Consider the following 23801-nt stretch of genomic DNA (forward strand, 5'->3'; position numbering starts at 1 on the left):
AAATATACGAAAATATTTAATCAAATTTATTTAGAATATATGTATCAATTCTTATTTTTTCATATATTATCTGACTTTTTTTGAACTTTTTTCGTTTTTTTTTTTTTTTTTTTTTCTTTTCTTTCTATAATTAGATAGTCAAAGTAATATTATTGATCTCATCAATTTAAGCGCACCATGCACTCCTCTCAATCTCTCATCACTGACACGAGTATAGAGTCATAGAGATATCAGATATGGAAATGATATTAATCTCTCTATGCTTTACAACTTTCTTAGCTTTTCTCTTCTTCCTAAACCCACTCCTCAAACGAACCATCACCACCAAACTTAACCAACCACCCTCTCCGTGGCGGCTTCCGGTGATTGGAAACCTCCACCAGCTCAGCCTACACCCTCACCGCTCCTTTCGTTCCCTGAGCCTCCGCTATGGTCCGCTCATGCTCCTTCACTTCGGCCGTGTCCCTACCCTCGTTGTCTCATCCGCTGACGTAGCTCATGACGTCTTGAAAACACACGACCTTAAGTTTGCCAACCGTCCTAAAACCAAAGCTGTCGATATAATTATGAACGGCGGGCGAGATGTGGCCTTTTCCTCCTACGGCGAATATTGGAGACAGATGAAGGTATGAATTTTTGATATATTAGTTATTTAATTATTTTTATGTATTTTATTATCTTATCATGATCTTTCAGAACAGTGATAATCTGTTTATTAGCTGATGGGTTTATTTATTTATTTTTTATTTGGATGAAGAGTGTGTGTACTATCCATCTCCTCGGTAAGCGAATGGTTAGTTCCTTCGAGAAAGTAAGAGAAGAAGAGATAAATATAGTGATGGAGAAGCTTGAGAAAGCAAGCTCTTCTTCTTTGCCGGTAAACCTAAGCAATTTACTCCTTAATATGTCAAACGATGTGATATGCAGAGTTGCTATGGGAAGAAAATATAGCCGTGAGGAAAACACTAGCAATTTTGAATACCAATTGAGAAAAGTCATGGAGCTTCTAGGCGCTTTCCCGGTCGGAGATTACATCCCTGGTTTGGCTTGGATAGATAAACTCCGCGGTTTGGATCGTAAAATGGAAGAGGTAAGCAAAACGTTTGTGGAGTTTCTCGAACGAGTGGTTCAAGAACATGTAGATGAAGTTGAGAAGAAAGAGACATTAGATTTTGTTGATATATTGTTAGAAATTCAAAGAGACAAGACAAATGGATTCGAGCTTGCTAGAAGCGACATCAGACTCATCATTTTGGTACTTAAGAAAAACATCCTTTACTTAAATCTAAGTAAATAAATACTATAAACTAGAGAGTCACTTGATTTTAAATTAATTAAACATGAAATTTTTGCTTGTTTTATAGGATATTTTCTTAGGAGGAACAACAACATTTTTCACGGCCATCGACTGGGCAATGATACTTCTCATAAGACATCCAGAATCTATGAAAAAACTCCAAGAAGAGATCCGAATGTATTCGAGAAATAAGTTATATGTATCAGAAGAAGAAGTTGAGAATATGAAATACCTAAAAGCTGTGATTAAAGAAGTCCTTCGACTACATCCCCCAGGCCCATTGTTAATTCCCAGACTACTTAGTGAAGATGTCAAACTAAAGGGTTATGATATTGCGGCTGGCACAATGGTAAGTAACTAAACCAGGAAGCCAAACAATTAATCATATTTGATAAGAAAACTAGAAAAATATGGTGCATGCATGGTATTGGTTGAGCAGGTATTCATCAACGCTTGGGCCATTCATCGAGACACCACAAAATGGGGACCAGATGCAGAAGAGTTTAAGCCAGAGAGGCATTTGGGTCTACCTCTGGACTTTCGAGGACAAGACTTCAACTTCATTCCATTCGGATCGGGAAGAAGGTTATGTCCTGCCATAGACTTTGCAACAACGTTAATTGAGGTGGCCTTGGCAAACTTTGTGTACCGGTTTAACTGGAGAGTCGAGAATAGACCACTTGGAGATGATGATGAGTACTATCTAGCTGAAACAACCGGTATTGAAGTTTGCCGCAAGTTCCCTTTGATTGCCTTCCCAGCTTCAACTTTATCGAAAGTTTAGGGTACAACTACAATCAATGTCTCAGCTAAATTTCATGTTAATAAAAAAACTGAGTTCTTGTCATCCCATTATTTTTTCAACAATGTTTATTATGTGGATATGAACTTGGAAGGTGATATAACAACGCCAAACTAATTAAACCAATATTGTATAACATATTTTGGTCAGTTACATTGTGAGTTTGAATCAATTTCAAAGAAACTGAAACAAAAACATGAGTGGTAAGGAGAAATAATATTTTTATACATATGAAAGAGATATATCTTAAGATCTCTCTCGGAAATAAATCAGGAGGGTAGTTTCGTTCATATGTAAAAGGATGTTGCGATATGTTGTTTGCTCCATAATACTGAAATATTCTTAATATCACGCTGATTGATATATGACAAGATGACAATTTCTCAGAGAGAAAACTATTTGGATGCAAAGAAACAAATAAAAAGCATTAATACTAAAAGACTGCATCATATATAAAATTAAGTTAGATTTCATGTGAATGTACTTTGAAATTAATCAAAGTATATATGCATCATATACTTAAAAAACAATGCCAAATATATTGAAGACTTAATCTGGTGAGATGCAAAAAAGGATTGGTCACTAGCTAGGGAGAAATTCAAAAGAATTATATTTTTGCAGCTACAAGTTTCCTTCAGGCACCATATATTTCCTCATTTAATTCACAAACCAACTTAGGCTAGGTGATATCTTAGGCTAGTTGTGTATTTTTTGCCAATAGGGTTATTTAAGTTTTTTTTCCATATGTCGCATATATGTGAGATCAAGTGTCACTAATTCATCAGACACCTAGGAGGAGTCATGATTTCTCAATTCTATCTCTAAACCTAAGGTCGGCACTTTGATTAGTTCAATTTCGTTTCATTATTTGTATCTCTTACCTCGGCAAATTTCAGACTATTCTGTCAATTACCAACTTTTGGTGAGTTCTATGAAATAATCTTTGCCCCCCCCCCCCCCCCCCCCGCCCCCCTAAAATCATATATTTTTGTTATATCGTACGATCATCACCTTCAACAATAATCAACTTTGATTGGATTTCCTTATTTTAATTGACACCACATGTTACATGAGTAGCCACTATATACGATGATGCAGGAAAAAATAGATTAATGAATTAATCTATCGACAAAATTATATCTGATTTATAGGCCGAGAAAGCATATCTGTATTTATATTGATACTTAAGCAGGAACCGTGGTACATGACCTGTAAAAGCACATGGAATTGTACCCTGTTGATATAAACAAAACTAAGATCTTATTTCTATACTTTTTATCTTTTAAGATTTAGTGGCTTAATTTATTAAACATTATAAAAGAGTGGTCAAGCAAGATTGCTTTCTACACTAAGTTGATTATTCTAATGCATATAGTTTATTTTATTTTCCAACTGAAAAATAAATAAATGTAAATGCACAATAATACAGAATTTGTGTTAGTTGTTACTGAGTTTTAAACTAAAACATAACCATAGAATATATTAGCTCATGATAAGCATGTATGTATATGGACGTATCTTGACTACTCGTTTCTAGACTTCAACTTATAATATCTCTCTTATTATTTTTTCCAAGCTTTGGGTTAGGTACACTTCATCAGTACCGGAGGGTTTTGGTACCCGATTACGACTACTCCCCACCAAATTGGGTCTGTTGTCATAATTTCATTCTCTCTTCTTCGAGATATGACGGGGATCTATGCGTTATAATTCCTGCAGCAAATCTCTTTCCATATCGAGAGAATACGCAAAATAGAAGAAATAAATGACAAAACGAGAGGACGTACGACGAACATATTATATATTCATATCTTACTCAGTTCATATGAACTTTATCAGTTTTGTGAATATTATGATTTTTCAAAGTACAGAATACAGATGCATGTCTTTTACATTTTTGAAGAGAATGTTTTTTGTTAATTTGATCTCTCTTTACACTTAGTTATGTTTTCAATTAACTAATAAAATTAAGAAATTTATTCTTAGCAACACGTATTCCAAGAATTATAGACTGTGTCAAAGGAAAACAACAAATTCACTCTATCACGACTCCACAATTACGTTTTAAAAGCTTTATATGTAAATTTTATAGGTAAAAGAAATAAAAATAGTCAAAAATGAAAGATTATGAATTTTATGAAGTAACAGAGCATGATTTCGACGAAGATAAGATCAGAACAGGTATATAATTTTTTAAAAAGTTGTCGCAATTGGTGCGACTGAAATGATGATGCCTAGTATATGAGCACCATCGTCTACCACTTGTGGCCTTTGCATGGAGATTAAAGCTATGAGCATCATCTTCTACCACTTGTACAAGTGGCTTTGCATGGAGATTAAAGTTATGAGCATCATCTTCTACCACTTGTACAAGTGGCTTTGCATGGAGATTTAAAGTTAGTTTCTTTCACTTCTGGAACTGCAAGGGGTTGTGCTAGTGTGTAAACAGTTGTGCCTTAGAGCCATATATGGGAATCCTAACATATATTCGGGTATCTAACAGACTAACACTTTGATCAACAAGCTCATAAACTGGATACTTTGATCTGATTATTTCACATGCATATATAGATTTTTATATTAAAATAAACTATTTCTAACACTAACCTTAACTTCTGTGAAAAAAAAAATTAGATTCAATGTATCTAATAAAAATATTAACAAAAATTGGCATACCTTTTTCATCTGAACTCTACTATAAAATTAATAGTTTAATATCATTATTTAAAAAAGTTCTCTTTTAGAGCATCTCCACTCCATCCTTCTTTTTTGTCTATAATAGAAGTGAGTATTACTCCAACCATCCTCTATTCTCACTTCTAAAATAGAAATTACTATATTTAACCTTCTTCTATTCTCACTTCTAAAATAGAAATTATTATATTTCTTTTTTTATAGAGAAAAATCATAGAGTTATTCTATATATAAAATAAAAAATAGCAATATCTATTTTAGAGGTGATAATAGAGGTGAGTCACCTTTATTAAAAAAAATGGAGAGAAAACCAATGGAAATGATCTTAGATGTATCCAATACGGAGATTAAATTAATTAAACAAATAAAAACTGAAGAGAAAGAAAAAAAACAGTCTCTAAATTAGGAAGTTTTAGAAACATCTGTAAGAGAATTGTGGACACATATCACCTAACAAATAATTCATTTAACAAAAAAAAATTGAAAATAAATTTTATAGAAGTCCAATAAGAGACGCTTTAGGGTTGTACCCGTTGGAGTTGGTCTTACTCTCTTATATACGATACCAACAAATGTGCCACCTCAACGCTCATCCAATGTCTGGCTTTGTAGGAAGTCGAACAATATATATGTCCAACTCCTTTAGAAATGAATACTTGGGCTTGGACCATCATCAACCGGCGAACTATGGAGTCGAAGGTTTTTTTTGAGAATTAAAATTCTACACAGTAGTCTCTATCCACTCCACTTCAAACTGAAAGCATTGATATGAGTCATGTTAATTATATGATATATAGAGATTCACAGAACCATAATTTTTGTTCGACGGACTGCCCATACCTTGCAAAGTGACGTATTTTCTTCCAGATTAGATTAGCATGTGTTTGCCATGTATATAGGTTTATAAGAATTAAAAGCTGTTTGACAAAAAAAAATGAAAATGGTCTCTAAAAATATGATCCAGTGTTGCTTGCACATCTAAACTAGCAGAGTGGATGGTGCATGGAGAGAATCCGTGCGGTACACTCCGCTATACTAAAAGGACTATATTAGTTAGATGATATATATTTATATTTGTCATATTAATTATTTAATTAGACATATTATTTAGTTTATATATGTAGATCATTTGTTAGTAATTTTTATTTTCGAACTAATTTGATTGGCTTTTTTATTATATAGATTATATATCAAACATTTTATATTGATTAGTTAATTACTCTTTTTATTTTTATTTTTGTTCTATATTTTGAAATAAAGTTTAGTTTTAAACGACATCTAATGACAAAAATTTGACTATATTAACATTCTTTATAAATGACATTAGGGAAAAATAAAATATTTAGTACAAGTATGACTCCAAAAGCACCTTTACGTACCCATTATTTACTTCGTTTTTTCTTGGGGGCTAATATTAGTGGAAAAAGTATGATTTTAAAAATTATTAAGTATGATTTATGAAATTATGAACAAGAGACTTTCAAAAACTCCTCACTATTTGTGCGTGTGAAATGAGAGGCTAACTACTAAATTCAATTAGGTTCCAAAAGTTTCCGTAACCTTTTTTTAATACCATGACTCCATGAGCACCATTTATTGCAAAAGCTTATATATGGGTTTTGGTTTGCTTGTACTAAATCTATCTATAAATATACATTGTTTTGCTCTCTTCCCCATCAGTACTTTTCCCTGTCCCTCTTTCATGAACATGAAATCTCAAACTGTTTTGGATCATGAAAGCGATCGCACATTTAGAAAGTTGCAACCCTCACAATGGGCTGATCACTTCCTCTATGTTCCGTTCGATGAATTGGTGAGTATATTTTCTATATTATATATCGCTATATATATTATGATGCATAGAACACTTAGACAAAAAAAAATTATGCCACAAAATACAATTAAATTATCTATTGAATTAACTAAGATTGTAGGCGGGTAGTTTATATTTTAATGTTTTTGTTATGTCACCACCTGAATTCACTTCTTGTAGGATGTTTGTTATTGAAAAAAAAAGTTATGTTCATGCTCATGTCCTATTCCATAACTTCTTCTAGGAATTAGATGTCATTGCAAGTGAACTCGAAGTAATCAAGCCCAAAGTTAAAGACATTCTCATGTCACATTCCCAAGCCGAAGGCCATGACTCTGCTAAGAGGCAAACTCTTTTGATTTATTTGATGACCAGTCTTGGTGTTGCATATCACTTTGAGAATGAGATCGAAGAGATCTTGTCACATGCCTTTGAAAAGATGTATGATATGGTCGTGAATGAACAAGACCTTTACACAATCTCCATCTCATTTTGGGTTTTCAGAACGTATGGACACAACATGTCGTCAGGTAAGTAACTGTGTGCATATCATTAGTTAAATACATATCAGTTACCTTGTTTATTTCTTCTTCGATGGAAAGGTATTAAAATCTTTGATGTACATAGATGTGTTCAAGAGATTCAAAGGAGAGGACGGAAAGTTCATGGACTCATTAACCAAGGATGCTAAGGGCATGTTGAGCTTATACGAAGCCTCTCATTTGAGGACGATGAAAGATTGTATAATGGACGAAGCATTGAGTTTCACTACGAGACATCTGAAGTCGTTAGCAGGACGAGAAAGCCCTCATCTCTCAAGGCTTATACATAATGCTCTTGGTCTATCACAACATTGGAACATGGAAATACTAGCCGCGATGGAATATATTTCATTCTATGAACACGTAGAAGACCATGATGAGATAATACTCAAGTTTTCAAAGCTCAATTTCAAGTTTTTACAACTTCTATACCTCAAGGAGCTCAAAATAGTTACAAAGTATGTAATCTCCTCAATACTTGTACATAGGGATTTTTATTTACTCATTCCAACATATATATATATATATATGTCCGTTTGTTTTGATGCAAGATGGTATAAGGAGTTGGAGTTTGCATCTAATCTGCCGCCTTACTTCAGAGACAGAATCGTGGAGTTACATTTTTTTGTGATATCGATGTACTTTGAGCCACAGTTCTCATGTGCGAGGATTATGTTGACTAAGTTCTACACAGCCGAAACCATCATCGACGACACCTTCGATAGATATGCCTCCATTCATGAAGCTGAAATCCTCGCAAATAGCCTAGAAAGGTACTACGCTACATGTTAAAATTCCATAAAATATCAATATTAATATTAGTGATTATGATAATCATGAAAGATATATTGATGATGTACAAGGTGGGCTCCTGATAAAGATATGGATAGACAACCAACTTATTTGAAATTCGTGTTTGAGTTTATAATGGATGTATTCAAAGATTTCGAAAGAGAAGTGGGGTCTGAAGGAAGATCTTACAGCGTGAAAGGCACACTAGACGAGGTAACCAATCTAAACTCTTTTAGCTAGTGACATGTTAATTATAACATGTACGGGTATGAAAATGGTGGTTGTTTTATGTATAAAAAATCATCTTTGGTTGGGGTAGTTGTTAATTGTTATCTACTGTGTATTTTTCCATTTCTCTCCAATTTTATATATCTTATATGCTTCCTAAAAATATACATATTATGTTTCATTAGGCTATTCACTCTTAAGCTGAAACTCATAAACTATGCATGAAGATTCCTAATAGAATTGTTTGCTTTAGTAAAATATTCGTCATATTTATACTTTTGAGCATGCAGTTCAAAAGACTCGTGAAATCCAACCTTGACCTTGCCAAATGGGCGCAAGCCGCTAACGTTCCTAGCTTTGAGGATTACATGGAGGTTGGTGAGGTTGAGATCACGATGTATGCGACTATGGCTGGCACTTTGATGGGTATGGGACATATTGCTACGGAGAAAGCTTATGAGTGGCTCAAATCAAGACCAAAACTCATCCAATCATTATCTATAAACGGGCGTCTAATGAATGACATGGCCGGTTTTGAGGTACAGAGAATTAATCCTCTCTGTATATAGTTTATTATCTAAACTAATCCCTCATATCTACAAGACTACAATCACTTTGAATTCCTCAATAGAGATAGACAGATAGTTATCCTAGCTCCAAGTACCTTCTGTTTCCTTTTAGTATTCATAAATAAGTTATTATGTAATTCCAAACTTACGTGATTTGATTAGGATGACATGAGTAGAGGATATGTAACTACTGGGGTCAACTGTTATATGAAGCAATATGGAGTTACCAAAAACGAAGCTTTTAGGGCACTTCACAAAATGCGTGTGGACAACGACAAAATAGTGAATGAAGAGTTTTTGATGACAAAAAATGTTCCAAGACGAGTTCTCAAGGAAGCCATCAATTGTGCACGCATGACCAACGTTGCCTACGGCTACGGTGAAGGATTAACCGAGCCTGAAGGCAAAATTAAGGACTATATTATTTCTCTTTATCTTGATCCGATTCGTCTTTAAAGATTTTGCTTTATAACATTGTAATGATTATGACATGTGGCGTTTGGTATCATATGTTATGATATTTTGAAGTAATATCTTTGTCTTTGGCTCTTGATTTTTTTTTTTGTCTTTGTAGTTTAATTTGTACGTGGAAGCTACGTAGAGATCTTGTCATGGAAAATATCGTATATTTAAAATATGAGTTGATTAGCTAGTAACAAGCTTTTGAAAGTTGTTTAGCAAAATACCAAAAGTTTTAAGGAGCCCAGTGGTGTTTTATGTTTTAGATAGTTTGACTATGGGCTTTAAGTCGGCATAGAAAATAAGTTAGAACCTAGAGAAAAGAAAAACAGTAAGAATCAAGCATCATTATTGTCTTCTAAAAAATTGGCAAGCATGTCAAAATGAGAATCGGTGAAAGACTAATAGTTGGAACTTGGAACCCTACTTAAATGAAAACATGCTTTAGATGATATATACAAATTGGTAGATTACACTCGGTAATATCAATATCGGGCTAGCTAATTAAACTATTGCTGCAGGAGGAGGAATGTTTTTTTTTTTTTTTTTGGGTTGAAGAGGAGCAACGTTACCTAGAATATAGCTGAATATGTTGTGGTTACTTTAGATTGTGGTTGTTTACATAGTGTTCATTTACTTTGCGTTTATGTTTGTTATTTCGAAAAAAAAAGAGAAGGTTAGGTAAAACCAGCTTTATTGTGATTGATGACTTTTTAAAAAAATTATCTACTCCTATATGTGTGATTTCAATTTTATAAACAGGTTAAAAAAATATTCTTCTCATCTCAAATTTCAAAATAGTTGACTGATAAGATGTAAGTTAAAATTTTGAGAATATTTAGGGACAAAAAATTTCAGTAAAGGCCAAGTCTATATTGGGCGGAGGCCAAGTCTTTTTCGGGGAGATATTTTTCGGTGCCGCCTATATTGGAGGAAAGGGGTTCCTTTCCCGTTGTCATGTGGATGGTTCATGGAAAGGTACGGACCCTTTTCAGGGCATGAGTTGGTGGTGTTGTGATGGAGAAGACTCAACGATTCTTCTGGGAGCACGGAGTCACAAAAGAGGCCTTACCCCCTTACACGCGGAATTACAAGCACTGATCTGGGCTATGGAATATTTACTGGTGTTGTTTGTCAGACCTTTGAGACGAACTGTGCAGAGTTAGTTGCGATGGTGCAGACGCCGGACGATTGACCCGCTTTTTTGAATCTGCTGGAGGATTTCTCCTCACTCAGAACTTCATACCCTTCCTTCACCCTAGTCAGGATCCAACGAGACTTCATCGCAATGGCAGATCGCCTTGCTCGGTCTTCAAGATTTTTAATTTCTGAATCTATTTTTGTAAACTCTTACCCTACTGTTTAGGCCACCAATCTTGGAGTGCTCTTTTAATCTTATTAATGTTTGGTTGGAAAAAAAAAAATCAGTAAAGAATTTTGGAAAAAATATTTTCAAGGAATAGAATAATTAATTAAGGAAAAAAACTATAATTAAAGTATATTATTTTTGAATTCTATGATATTCAATTGATTTTGCATATTTAAATCTTGTGTTTGTTAAAATAAAAAATATATATTCAACCAAAAACAAACATATATGATTGATATTGTGGTATATAAATTTGATGGTGGAAATTTACAAAATTGGTAAGCTTTAAGATTTTTGTCCAATAATATATTAATTAAAAAGTTAAAAGATGTAGGAATTTTTTTTCCAGTAAAGTATCTTTGAGTAAAAAGATTTTAATGGAATAATGACTATTAAATTATGAATAAAATCTTGCATTATATTGAAGTATTTAATATTTGATATATTGCTAAGTTAAAAAAAATACTATAAGATAATTTTATAAAATTTAAAATATTTATGGATATTAAGAATCATGTTTTTGTTAAAAAGAAAATAGCACAAGAGTCATATTGTGGTCTATAAATTTGATGGTGGAAACAGATTCCATATCATTTTGTAGTGAGCATGGAAACCACATCTGTTTTTAGGCCAAAACTTGGGTCTCAGTTTTCTCTTCGTTCTTGGACAAATTTATTTCCGTTAAGCAAACTCTATGGCTTTCCCATTATGTCATTTTCCTGTAAGCCTTTAAAGCATATTCGTTTGAAGGCCACTAATACTCTGACGTGTGGTGATCAAGAACGTATTCGCAAGTTCAAGAAATTGCCAACTTCTGAATGGACCCATTATTTCCACTCGATTCCCGTCCATGTCTCGGTGAGTCCATATATATAGTTGGTTTCTATAGATGTAGAGAAGGTTAACACATGTGTACATATTTTACTATTAGGAAATGGATGTCCTCCCGAGAGAGATCGATGAACTAAAGCCGAAAGTCAAGAACACACTCATGTCTTCTCAAAGCATTGACTCAACAAAAAAGACAATCCTTGTGATATATTTGTTGGTTAGCCTTGGCCTTGCATATCACTTTGAGGACGAGATCTATGAAATTCTAAGAGAGGGTTTCGAAAACATAGATAAGATAATGGACCACGAGGATGATTTGTACACAGTTTCCATCATCTTTTGGGTTTTAAGGAGATATGGTCATCATATATCTTCCGGTAAAGGATCTCTACCTAGGATTTTGATCATCATTGACGTCTGAACATGTGTTTGTTATCTCTAATTATTATGTATATATATAACACCTTGATTTAAATTTGCTCAATAGATGTATTCCAAAGATTCAAAGGGAGCAATGGAAATTTTAAAGAATCTCTAATAGATGCCAAGGGTATGCTGAGCTCAGCTCAGTTTCAAGTTAGGCTCAGTTTCAGTTCTTGAAGGTATTGGAGTTGTCCATACTTTGTAATGCTTCGTCTAGAATATAATCTTTTGCCGTCCTCAATGTGAAATTCTACTCAAGATTGCTAAGCTCAGTTTCAAGTTAGGACAACTCCAATACCTTCAAGAACTGAAAATCCTTACAAAGTATGTAAGCTCCTCAATTTCTATGGCTTAACTTACAATCCTAATAAAAACTTTATCCTGATTACATATCTATATCTTTGGATGCAAGATGGTACAAGAAGCTAGAGTTTGCAACTAACTTGCCCCCTTACTTTAGAGACAGAATCGTCGAACATCATTTCCTTGTGCAAGCGGTGTTCTTTGAGCCACAACTCTCACGTGCAAGGACTATGATGATTCAATACTTCACTGGTTTAGCGCTTCTAGATGACACATTTGATAGGTATGCGTCTCTTCCTGAGGCTGAAAGCCTCGCCAACAGCTTGGATCGGAAAGGTATGTACGATATGACTTAACACACATACAAAGTTATTATCAGAACTCTAGATAAACAATGATCATGATGTACAGGTGGGCTCCTGACGAAGCAATGGATAAACAACCTGATTATTTGAGATTTGTGTTGAACTTCATTTTGGATACTTTTAAAGAGTTTGAAAGAGAACTTAGGCCACAAGGAAGATCTTACAGTGTAAATGCCACAATAGACGAGGTAACCAACTAAAAAACATCTTTGTAAGTATGATTATGTCAGCCAAATATATATAGAGAATTTGTTAGAAATACTCTTTTTGAAATATTCTTCTGTTTTAAGTTATAAAATTTTTTAGCCTTTTTATTTTGTTCTATTTTATAAGATTTTTTTTTCAAATTTCTATACATTATGTATGTATATTTAGTATGTATTATTTTTTTCTATTGGTTAAATTTTTTGAATAAATATTTAAATATATATTTTATATAAAAAATAGCCAAACATTTTTGATTTCTTACACCTTGTGCTTTTAGCTAGAAAATCTTATACTCCCTCGTTTCAAAATATAAGATGTTTTGGAGAAATATTTTGTTTCATAATATTTTTTTTCAAATTTCAATGCAACTTCTAGATTAGTTTAGTATTTTATATTATGCAGTATTGTTTTTGATTGGTTGAACTTGTTAAAAGTAAAGACTTCTTAATCTGCGTGCTTTAGTTAAAACATCATATATTTTGAAACGGAGGGAGTATATTGGAACTGAGAGAATATACATACATTAATCAAGGCGTTATATTGTCTCATGGCTTTGGAAATTTTTAAACTGGTAAGGTTTTTTTTTTTTTTTTTTTTTTTTTTTTGGCTCAACCTCAACTTTCCAGTAACCAAAGTATTACAACCAAATCAAAGAAACATTACATTCACCTCTTAAGACTTGGACCAAAACAAATGCAAATGGTTGATCAAGTACAACCCTGGAACACTAGGCGGATCCAACGCTACCTGATCGAGAACCATTGCATCATTTTTTAACCACAGTGAGATAGATAACACACCACGACTCGGTGTGAAATCATCTCTTAAACCACCTAAATTAACCTAATGACACAAAAACAAATACTAACACAGAGAAAACCAAAAAACTACTACTGAAAACGAACAAATCCCAGCTATGAGAACCTCTAGATCGACATGTAGAACTTGTCCCAATAACTTCAACACCCAAAGGCGCATCATCAGAAGAGCTTGGTCTCTCCGGCTTTCACTGTTCCAGTCCTAAACCTAAAAACGGACAATACATCCGACTGACCCGACCAAGGGTCGTGAGGCAAAACCGACGAAATAGCTGCTTCTCCGAACTAACCAAATAACAACCAAAATGCTAATCTTCTAAAGATGAAAAATTGAGAACACAAAATAGCATATCATCACCTCACAGTGCAAGAACGAGGCGCTACATCACTTCCATCGTTTTACAAGGCACACTCCTTGGCCGGACTGAAACTAAAACAAACCCCCCTTGCTGCAATACACCGCCATGGCTGGAATGCGAGGTCGGATCTGAATAAGAAGCCAAACCCAACTACAGAAGCTCGTCGAAGAGAAGCTTCATCTCTTATTGCTCACCGAAGCCAACAAACCGCCGGAGACAAAACCGCCGGAACCAGCAAGCGAAGACGCCAACCCAGATTCGCCAGATCTAGCCATAGAGTCGACGTTGACCTCCAACATCGAACCAGATCCTTCCACAGTAACCACCACCACGGAATCTTCGCTTCACTCAGCAAGATAACTCCGGAACCACCACCATCGAGAGGCACCCAACCGCCGGCGAAAGGAAGACAAGGAGCAGGAGAAGACAACAAAAGAACTACAAAATAACTAAAGGGTGGAGCCCTCTCCGATGCCGGAAGGGCAACCAGAGAGGCAGAACGAAGCCGGCGACTTTCCTCTCTCTCTCTTTCTCTCTCTAGCGGCTAACTGGTAAGGTTAATATTTTCAAAAAAAAGTTCTTGGTGGGTATTTCATTATTTTAAATTAAAATATTTTTGAAGAATACTTTTTTTGTAGTCTCAAAGAATATTTAATTTTGAGCATGTGCAGTTCAAGGCAGCTATGAAAGCCAACATTGATCTCGAAAAATGGGCACAAGCTGCTCACTTGCCTAGCTTTGAAGAGTACATGGAGGTTGGTGAGGTGGAGGTCACAGTGGGTGCGACCTTGGCAGGTATTTTCATGTCTATGGAAAATATGGCTACGCAGGAAGCTTTTGAGTGGTTAAAATCCAGACCAAAACTCGTCCAATCTTTATCTATAAAAGGTCGTCTTATGAATGATTTAATGGGTTATGAGGTACAATTACATAAATCATTTCTTCACATATCGGTTATGTCTACTTTCTTGTTCAATCTATATTACCAACTGACACATATATTGGTTAGGACGACATGAGTAGAAGGTATGTCACCAATGCCGTCAACTGTTATATGAAGCAATATGGGGTTACCAAAGAAGAAGCTTTTAGAGAGCTTTATAAAATGGTTGCAAATGCCAATAAGACACTAAATGAGGGAGTTCTTGACAACAACTGGCGTTTCACATTCTCTTATTAAGGCAACTATTGATCTTGCACGCATGATGACCGTCGCCTACAATGTAAATGAAGGATTCACCAATCCCCAAGGAAAAATCAAGGAGTATATGATTTCTATGTTTGTCGATCAAATCCGTATTTAAGAACATATAAAAATGTTTTAGTGTGTTTGATTTATAAATGTGTCCCTTGTTCTTTTTGCTTTTTCACAACATAATGTGAAAAAATCTGTAGCATGGGAAATTAACTACAATTCTTGGATGGAAACTGAATAATAGAAACACACAAAATATTAATTAAAAGAGAGAATTTTTAGGCGATTTGCGATTTCTTCGTAGATCTCCGCCGGAGATCGGCCTCACGCCGGTTCTCTGAGAATTTCCCCTTTCTCCCTCCTCTTCCTTTCTTTCCCCATGGAGACTGTGCCAGCCCCCCTCGCGTTTTCCGTTCCGCCTGACCCTACGTCTCCGTCAGATCTCGCCATTTCATCTGAACTACTCTCTACTTTGCCACCGATTCCTACTGTTACTACTCACTCGACTGCCCTCTCCTCCTCGGTTCCTATCAGTGTTCCTTGTACCGCAGCGCCTACATACGTCGAACGGTTTAAGGCATCCCTCCGGAACCTGACGAAAGTCTCTTCTCCTATACTCATTGAAGATGGAATTCCCGTCGAGCAGGCTCCGGATTCCGTCTTGTTAAGCGCCTCTGAACAATGGAAGGGACATCTAATCGCCCAATTCCATGGACTCATTCCACCAGCCTCGAAGATATTTGCAGATCTGAACCCGGTTTGGGGGAAATTTGGAGATATCACCGTTCGTATCGTCTCAGATACTTCTTGTTTAATTATGATTCCGTGTCTCTCCACTCGCGACTGGGTTGTTTAGGTAGGGTACTGGCAGGCAGGTAACTGTGCCTTCTCAGTCTATCCTTGGTCCGCTGGTGCCTCCTTGGAGATGTTCGAACTTTCCACGGCTCCCACTTAGGCAATCCTGAAGAACGTGCCCCCTCAGATGTACTCCTTTGCTGGCATTAGTGTGATTGCTAGTGCGATAGGAGAACCTCTTCACACGGAAAAGTCACGGTTGGATCCTTACAACTTTGGAAACACCAAAGTCAAGGTGGAGATTTCTCTTGACAAACCACCGCCAACAACAATCATAGTACGAGACGAGCTGAAGAATTCAGTGAAAGTTGAAGTCTCGTATCCTCGTTTGCCCCCGAAATGCTGCAATTGTGGCAGGTTTGGTCATCTTCTCAATCGATGCCCACAACCTCTTCAGAAGAAACGCTTTGATGCATCCTCAGCCCAGGGGTTTGTTCCTTCCGGCACAGCGATCACGACCACGGATGTCAACCTTGGTAAGGAGCGCTCCGGACCATCTTCTTCCTCAGTACATAACCCATCTTCACATGAGGTATCTCTAGCCACATCTTCTCCGAGGCGTGTGAGACGACGACTGGGTCCTAGACAGAGAAGTAAGGCTCGGAGTAGGAGCTTACCCCCGGGAACCGGATCTACCTGTCATCGCCCTGATACTTCGATGTCCCTTGTTACTCAAGATAAAGTAAGAGAGTGGATTCAAGAGAGTAAGGAGAAGAGGAGGAATACTTCCCCTGTAATCATAGATCCTGTTGTGGATCAGCCTTGGACTCTAGTGGAGACAAAGAAGAAGGTTAAGGAAAAGAACAAAGAGGTGGCTAGCTCTGTGGATGGGCAAGCTCGAGGCTCCTCAGGAAGTATAAATATTGGTACGGGGTTCCCTGGAGCGAATGCTTCAAAGAAACTTGCCAAGATAGAGTCAAAAAAACCATTTGGAATCGAGAGGAAAGAGATGTCTTACCGGCCGAGGGGTCAAAAGGTGGATCGGGGTAAGGATATCTCTGCAGATGCGGTTTTGAACTCAGTTTCTCAGACTGATCGGGGGTCTCCCTCGGTTAGTGCTGACTAACTTTAGAAAGAGCATAGCTCTACCTTCACTTTTGGGTTATTGATGACGAAGGTTTTTTGCTGGAATATTAGGGGCTTAAATAGCTCAGCTAGACAACGGTTCTTAAGGAATTGGATAGCTAAAAATAAGCCTATAATAGGCAGTATTTTGGAGACGCATGTCTTAGAGGAGAATGTGAACCACATTTTGAATAACTCCTTCCCGGGTTGGAGGGGAGACTATACTTATGAGTATGCGGAACTTGGTAGGATCTGGGTGGTATGGGATCCGTCTATCTCGGTTATTTGTCTTTATAAGTCGGCTCAAGTGATGCTCTGTAGCATTTTTACACCAGCAACACAGGAGAGCTTCTCGGTTGTTTTTGTGTATGCGTTTAATACTCAGATTCCAAGGAGAGAGTTATAGGAGGAGCTCCTAATGATCACTCAATCTTCACCTGCCAAGGATATCCCTCTTATGGTCATGGGTGATTTCAACCAAATCCTTTCAGCAGGAGAACATTACTCGGTTATCCCTCACCAGTTGCCGATTGCAGGTATGATGGAGTTTCAAACTTGCTTGGAAGCTACTGGTCTCTTAGACATGCCGAGTAGAGGAGCTTTCTATACCTGGTCAAATCAACAGTCTGAAGATCCGATCCTTCGTAAGCTAGACAGGGTGCTGATAAATGAGCATTGGTCAAGTTCTTTCACGGAATCCCTCACTGTGTTTGACCCCCCCCCCTCGGAGACTCTGACCATTCTCCAAGTTTGGTGTATCTATCCTCCCTAGTGGAAAGGAGTAAGAAGGCTTTCAAGTACTTCTCCTTTCTATCTACTCACCATCGTTTCAAGACTGTCATTACTGAAGCCTGGCGGTCAGATGGTCTTGTTGGCTCTCAGCTGTTCTCTCTTGGTCACAAGTTGAGAAATGTCAAGTTTTCTTGCAAGCATCTTAACAGGGAAGGTTTTGGTAATATCCAGCAGAGGACCAAGGACTCTCTTGAAGCGCTGGAATTGATACAAGCCTCGTTACTGACCAATCCCTCGGATACGCTTTTCAGAGAAGAATATGTAGCGAGACAAAAATGGAGGTTTTTTGCGGATGCTCAAGAGTCTTTCTATCGTCAGAAATCTCGTCTCAGATGGACGAAGGAGGGAGATGCAAACACAACCTATTTTCATAAGTCAGTGGTTGCAAATCAAGGCCGTAATTGCATTAAGTACCTATGCGCTGATGATGACGAGAGAATTCATAATGTTGATCAGATTAAAGATATGTTAGTGGCTTACTATCACAATCTGTTAGGCTCGGAGAGTGTTGGAGTCCAGCCTATGTCAGTAGAGGAGATAAAAGAGTTAACTCATTTCAGGTGTGAGCCTCAGTTAGCGGATGGCTTGGTTCAGGTTCCGTCTGATGCTGAAATAAGGAGAGCTCTGGTGTCTATGCCAAAGAATAAAGCCCCCGGCCCTGATGGGTTTACAGTGGAGTTTTTCTGGGAGGCTTGGGATGTTGTTGGTCCAGATGTGGTAGCAGCGGTGAAGAACTTCTTTATCACAGGTCACCTCCCAAGGTGTTTTAATGCAACCGCCATCACTTTAATCCCCAAGATTCTAGGGACGGATCAACTCTCCAAGTTCAGACCAATCTTTTGTTGCACGACAGTTTATAAGATCATTGCGAGATTGTTAAAGCAGAAACTCAAGACTTTTATTGTTGATGCTGTTCAGAGTAACCAATTAGGCTTTGTTCAAGGTCAGCATCTATGCGAGAATGTGCTGCTAGCTTCGGACCTGGTGTCCAACTTCCATGCCTCGGGACCGACTACTAGAGGATGTTTGCAAGTGGATTTAACGAAAGCCTATGACAGCCTCAATTGGGACTTTCTTTCAAACATCCTCCAAGCAATAGAGCTCCCTCCAGTTTTCATTGCCTGGCTGCGAGAATGTTACACGTCTACCTCTTTTAGCATCGCCTTTAATGGAGAGTTGATCGGTTGCTTCCCTGGAAAGAAAGGCCTGAGGCAAGGAGACCCCATCTCCTCACTCCTGTTTGTTCTTGCAATGGACGTCCTCGCCAAAAAGCTGGATAAAGGAGTGGCTGATAACTCTTTTGCTCCGCACCCTATATGTGTCGATCCATTGATCACGCATATAAGCTTTGCGGATGATATTCTCATCTTTTTTGATGGAAGTGAGAGATCTTTGTTGGCAATTCTTGAAATTCTTGATCAGTTTAAGTAAGCTTCAGGACTCAGTATTAACAGAGACAAGACGACACTGTTCCTTGATGGAGATAGTTCCCAAGCAAATCAGTCGTTGGCAGACTCTACTGGCCTTCAACAGGGCTCCTTCCCAGTCAGATATTTAGGAGTGCCACTCACCTCCAGAAAACTGAGGAAACAGGACTACCACCCTCTACTTGATCGCATTCAGAAAAGATTTTCAGCTTGGACTGTTAAGCATCTCTCATTTGCTGGACTTCTTCAGCTGATTCAGTCTGTGATTTACTCCACCATCACTTTCTGGGCATCGATCTTTATTCTTCCCAATAATTGTTTGGAGGAGATTGAAAGCATGTGTAGCGCTTTCTTATGGAAAGGTGCTCCAAATTCAGCTAAAGGTGCCAAGGTTGCATGGGATTCAGTCTGTACACCCAAGGAATGTGGAGGTTTAGGGATGAAGAGACTCACGGCTTGGAATAAGGTTCTGGCTCTCAAGTTAATTTGGATGGTTTTTGCGATGAGTGGTTCTCTTTGGGTTGCGTGGGTTCGGAGGCATCTTATAGGCCACAGGAATTTGTGGGATTTAGATGCACCAATCTCGGGGAGTTGGATCTGGAAAAACTTGTGTAAGCTCCGCTCTATAGCGAGATCCTTTATCGTGTGTGAGGTGATATCGGGATCTACTTGCAGCTTCTGGAAAGACAACTGGACATCCTTGGGACCTCTCTTAGATATCACGGGAGAGATGGGTCCTCGTGTTACAGGGCTTCGCCAGGATGCTTCGGTAGCTGACGCTGTTAGAGAAGGCCAATGGTGGATATCTAACAGTCGTACTCGGAACCCCATTGTTCTTCTCTTAAAACAATGCCTTCCTCTCCCGACGATAGTTAACTCACAACCGGATGTAGGGCCCGATCAGTTTCTATGGAAGATTGGTGATGCTGCGGCCTCGGATACTTTCTCTACTTCAAAAACTTGGTTCTATCTGAACCCTCCAGGACCTCGAGTTTCTTGGTATGAGGCGGTTTGGTTCAAAGGTAGGATTCCCAGGCATGCTTTTATCTCTTGGCTCAACTCTCGACACATGCTACTCACGAGAGATCGACTCCGCAGTTGGGGACTAGCGGTGCCTCCTCTCTGCTTACTCTGCAACACAAACGATGAGTCACGACAGCATCTTTTCTTTGATTGTGATTATTCCTCAGAGATTTGGAAGTATTTCACGACACGAGCCCATGTTTCTCCTCCTCCTCTGTTTCAGGATGGAGTTACATGGCTGAAGAATCCTTGCAGAGACAAAAACACTGTTTTGATTCTTCGGCTAGCGTGTCAAGCATCGGTCTACATAATCTGGAAGGAACGCAACTATCGTATTCATACCAACACTTTTATCACGGCTCAAACTCGACTTCTGGAAGTTAAGAGTATCATTCGGTGTCACCTTGATCCCTTGTCACGAGCTCAGCGTTTAGCATCGCCATCAGACTCTTTCTTAGTTATCTGGTTCCGTCTATTTCAGTAACTCTTGTAAGCTGGTTGTAATCTTTTTCTTGTTACTATTGTAGGTGATTAAAAAATATATATATATATATATTAATTTTTAAAAAAACTACAATTCTTGCATGGGAAATTTCACAACATTTATGCGTCATCTATTACATTTATATTTTAATTGTTTCCTAAGTGTTGATTTGAGGTTCAAAATCCTAATATGATATTCAAACATAACCGGTTGATCCCTTGCGATCAAAATTGGTATTGTTTCTCACCGTCCAATTTGAGGCAGCAAGACATTAATGACTGACGGACTAGGTACATGTCCATTGAAGGCCAAAAGACATTAATGAAAAACGTACTTAGGTACATTTTGAAGGTGAGAATTTTCAATGAAAAATTTCGTATATTTTTAGCAAAACACACACAAAATTCAAAGAGACAATTGTAAGGCAAAACAGAAACAAAGGTAACATTACTAGAAAAACAAAAAAAGAGAGGACAAATCGACAAACTCACCACAGTGGCGGAGTATAGTGTTCCACTTGGTTTTGAAATGGTTTTTGCCAACCATATATAAGGGATATAACCATCCTACCAAAAATATAAGGGATATAACCAAGTATTACGTGTAAAGTGATCAACAAGAGTGAGGTAGTTCGTGTAGTTGTCAACACAGGCTACACAGCTGTAAAGATGTTCAAGTCTTCAAGAAGACACGTAGATATACAAGAAGTTTATGCTATCTACTTATAGCCTTCACTGATGCAAATACCTATCCTCCCCGAACCTTGGTAATATTATACATAGGTAGGTCGTGCAGGCTGATCTATCTTTTTGATCTTGGGCATGGTCTTATGTCAACGATATAAGAATATTTAATTTTTTAAAAATGATATAGTTTCCATTTTATAGGAGATGAAGTCAACAACACTTTGGGTTATATCATACCAAAACGTGCAAGTCATGACTAAATTAGTCACCGACGTGCAACCCATCCTGCTCCGTATTTAAGTATCAATCAATCTGTTTTGGCCTTTTCGCCAATATTACATTTTCTAATTTATTCTCATTCAATTTCAGGCCAAAGAGACAAAAATGGCAACAGATGTTCTCAGCTTCCATGGCGATAGTAGTCTCGAGGACTGGCATGATTTTGAGGTTCTTGGCCGCGGAGACGAGCCCAAGATTCTGCTCAAGAAGACAAGTATGCAATCCGTATCCGAGAGGCGGATCTCGGTTGATCCGCAATCGCTATTGTCGAGGAACGAGAGCTTCGATATGCTAGTCTCACGCCCACGAGACATCGATGACATGGCGCTTTCTCAGCCGTTGGATAACCAACGGAAGACGAAGTTTGTGAGCTGCAGCCTTCCAAACTCAGCAGCCACGTCACCTAGACGTAGCTCGAGTCATAATTGGAAGGACAGAACCACTGAGCAGGTTCTTGACCTAATGCTGGTTCAAGATGCGGCCACTGCGTTTAGGAGAAGCAAATCTTGCGGCGAAGGACGTGCCTTTACACCATCGCTCGATTTCGACATGTTATTGCATAAATCAAGATATGGACAACATAACCATAATAACCATCAGCATCATCATCAACATGGCTTCTCTTCCTCTAATTCCAAGAGTCTCTCTCACAAGAGTAGTGGAAACAACTCTTTCTTCTCAAAAACAGAGTCCAACAAAACCAGCAGAAGCAATAGCAATACCGCAAATTCGAAAAGCATCAGTTCATTCGAAGACGGATTCAAATGCAGCGCCTTGTGTCTCTACTTACCAGGTTTCAGCAAAGGGAAACCCGTGAGATCGTCTCGAAAAGGAGATTCATCATTCACAAGAACCACCACGATGACTTCCTCTCAATCTATGGCAAGAACCGCTTCCATCAGAGACACAACGGTGCTGTCGGCTCGAGCCTCCCTAGAGAGGTTCGAGTGTGGTTCATGGACCTCTTCGGCTATGATTTACGATGATAATGCAGATCTTGGTGGCCATTTCTTCGACTTGCCTTCGGAATTGATTAAAGGTGGGCCGGGAGAGAATGACCAAGACGATCCTGTTTCCGCGGCTTTCGTGTTCGACAAGGAACCTAATTTGGAGAAAGAGATCAAAGGTGTTTTGAAGACTTCTGGTTCGAAATCGAGAAGATCAATGGAGTCACCACGTCACGTTCGGTTCTCAACCTCGTCTCCTGTTTCTTATCCGACGTCTCCCATACATTCAATCACGCCACGGTTGCTACAAGCCACCGAGGACTTCAGTAGTTTCTTGGAAGCTCAAGCTGTGTGAATGGAGAGTTTTAACTATTCTTTTTTTTCATTTTTTTTTTAAATTGATTAACCGAATGAAGATAACTTTCTCTCGCTGGATATATTTTTTCCTGTAGCAATTGCCATTCGAGAGAATTAAAACTTTTCCATTGTAAAGACATGAATACACGAGAGGAAAATTTAAGTGAAATTAATTTATTATTTACATCTGTGGGATGGATAGTTTCCAATACTGTTTACTCATTTTCATATTGTGTTAATATACTATTTACCTACCCAAAAAAACAGACATGTAAATCAATTCAAAAATATTTTTATGAATTCATATTTCAAGTTTTCTGAATAAAAATTTGCAATCTATTTTAATTTATTTGAATAAAACATTTGCAATATTTGGATTGCATCACTTTCATCGTATTGACTACATCAACCAGACAGCCACAATTGATTTGCAGTGACCTCATTGCTTTAACAACCGTCCAAGATCATTCCCAACATTATACCATATGAACAAAAAATAAAAATAAACAACACTGCTGTGCTAGATTCACGTACTAACTAGTTTATGATAACTCTGTATTCTCAGAGAATATTGCAGCTGGAGAGATCATGCAGCCTTGGCCAGTTTCTATTAATACTCCCGTAACGTCAATATATTAAAATTTATAACCAAAAAAGGGACCATCAAAAACATTAAATTTGACCAATGTGTCTTGACGTGATAAATCACATATAGATACACACGTATACATTTATTGATAACCCGTTACCATCACTTCATTTTTTTGGGGAAAAAAACAAAACAGGTTTAAAAAAAAAATTGATGTGAAAATCGGGAAAT

At 37.6% G+C, this 23801-nt stretch overlaps 5 protein-coding genes and 1 pseudogene across 7 annotated transcripts; all 6 read left to right on the forward strand.

Moving 5' to 3' along the window:
* Positions 1-82: 82 nt before the first annotated feature.
* On the forward strand, positions 83-2179 carry LOC104718289 (putative cytochrome P450 71A28). Of its 3 annotated transcripts, none has more exons than XM_087468254.1 (5): positions 161-626; positions 758-793; positions 928-1255; positions 1365-1646; positions 1737-2179. In XM_087468254.1, exons 3-5 carry the CDS (start codon positions 935-937, stop codon positions 2079-2081), a joined length of 948 nt encoding a protein of 315 aa, XP_087324380.1. In that variant the 5' UTR covers positions 161-626; positions 758-793; positions 928-934; the 3' UTR covers positions 2082-2179. The 3 variants fall into 3 exon arrangements, with proteins under 3 accessions (XP_019086168.1, XP_087324380.1, XP_087324381.1); XM_087468255.1 differs by having other exon boundaries at positions 202-626; positions 758-782; XM_019230623.2 differs by having other exon boundaries at positions 83-626; positions 758-1255.
* Positions 2180-6268: 4089 nt separating this feature from the next.
* Positions 6269-9268, forward strand: LOC104718290 (putative terpenoid synthase 7). Its single transcript, XM_010436007.3, has 7 exons — positions 6269-6606; positions 6851-7136; positions 7234-7606; positions 7700-7921; positions 8012-8153; positions 8459-8707; positions 8900-9268. Exons 1-7 carry the CDS (start codon positions 6376-6378, stop codon positions 9191-9193), a joined length of 1797 nt encoding a protein of 598 aa, XP_010434309.3. The 5' UTR covers positions 6269-6375; the 3' UTR covers positions 9194-9268.
* A 1842-nt stretch (positions 9269-11110) lies between these two features.
* Positions 11111-11890, forward strand: LOC147935937 (terpenoid synthase 9-like). Its single transcript, XM_087470342.1, has 2 exons — positions 11111-11423; positions 11497-11890. Exons 1-2 carry the CDS (start codon positions 11172-11174, stop codon positions 11815-11817), a joined length of 573 nt encoding a protein of 190 aa, XP_087326468.1. The 5' UTR covers positions 11111-11171; the 3' UTR covers positions 11818-11890.
* Positions 11891-11937: 47 nt separating this feature from the next.
* LOC104720225 (putative terpenoid synthase 7) lies at positions 11938-12698 on the forward strand. The gene is made up of 4 exons (XM_087468527.1): positions 11938-11946; positions 12037-12143; positions 12232-12462; positions 12534-12698. The coding sequence occupies exons 1-4, from the start codon at positions 11938-11940 to the stop codon at positions 12685-12687; spliced, it is 501 nt and encodes a 166-aa protein (XP_087324653.1). The 3' UTR covers positions 12688-12698.
* Positions 12699-14554: 1856 nt separating this feature from the next.
* On the forward strand, positions 14555-15175 carry LOC147935938 (putative terpenoid synthase 7 pseudogene; annotated as a pseudogene).
* A 6534-nt stretch (positions 15176-21709) lies between these two features.
* On the forward strand, positions 21710-23165 carry LOC104718291 (uncharacterized). Its single transcript, XM_010436009.3, has one exon. The coding sequence runs from the start codon at positions 21783-21785 to the stop codon at positions 22977-22979; it is 1197 nt and encodes a 398-aa protein (XP_010434311.1). The 5' UTR covers positions 21710-21782; the 3' UTR covers positions 22980-23165.
* Positions 23166-23801: the final 636 nt, after the last annotated feature.

This window comes from Camelina sativa, chromosome 10 (genome assembly GCF_030686135.1).
Source record: "Camelina sativa cultivar CO46 ecotype springtype chromosome 10, ASM3068613v1".
Lineage (NCBI taxonomy): Eukaryota > Viridiplantae > Streptophyta > Magnoliopsida > Brassicales > Brassicaceae > Camelina > Camelina sativa.

Excerpts from the sequence above, each read along its gene's own strand:
- LOC104718289 (XM_019230623.2), top strand. The coding sequence starts at position 237 with ATGGAAATGATATTAATCTCTCTATGCTTTACAACTTTCTTAGCTTTT. Across the intron at positions 627-757 it reads AATATTGGAGACAGATGAAG|AGTGTGTGTACTATCCATCT; the intron begins GTATGAATTTTT and ends ATTTGGATGAAG. Across the intron at positions 1,256-1,364 it reads ACATCAGACTCATCATTTTG|GATATTTTCTTAGGAGGAAC; the intron begins GTACTTAAGAAA and ends CTTGTTTTATAG.
- LOC104718290 (XM_010436007.3), top strand. The coding sequence starts at position 6,376 with ATGAGCACCATTTATTGCAAAAGCTTATATATGGGTTTTGGTTTGCTT. Across the intron at positions 7,137-7,233 it reads TGGACACAACATGTCGTCAG|ATGTGTTCAAGAGATTCAAA; the intron begins GTAAGTAACTGT and ends TGATGTACATAG. Across the intron at positions 7,922-8,011 it reads CTCGCAAATAGCCTAGAAAG|GTGGGCTCCTGATAAAGATA; the intron begins GTACTACGCTAC and ends ATGATGTACAAG.
- LOC147935937 (XM_087470342.1), top strand. The coding sequence starts at position 11,172 with ATGGAAACCACATCTGTTTTTAGGCCAAAACTTGGGTCTCAGTTTTCT. Across the intron at positions 11,424-11,496 it reads CGATTCCCGTCCATGTCTCG|GAAATGGATGTCCTCCCGAG; the intron begins GTGAGTCCATAT and ends TTTTACTATTAG.
- LOC104720225 (XM_087468527.1), top strand. Across the intron at positions 12,144-12,231 it reads GAACTGAAAATCCTTACAAA|ATGGTACAAGAAGCTAGAGT; the intron begins GTATGTAAGCTC and ends TTTGGATGCAAG. Across the intron at positions 12,463-12,533 it reads AGCTTGGATCGGAAAGGTAT|GTGGGCTCCTGACGAAGCAA; the intron begins GTACGATATGAC and ends CATGATGTACAG.
- LOC104718291 (XM_010436009.3), top strand. The coding sequence starts at position 21,783 with ATGGCAACAGATGTTCTCAGCTTCCATGGCGATAGTAGTCTCGAGGAC.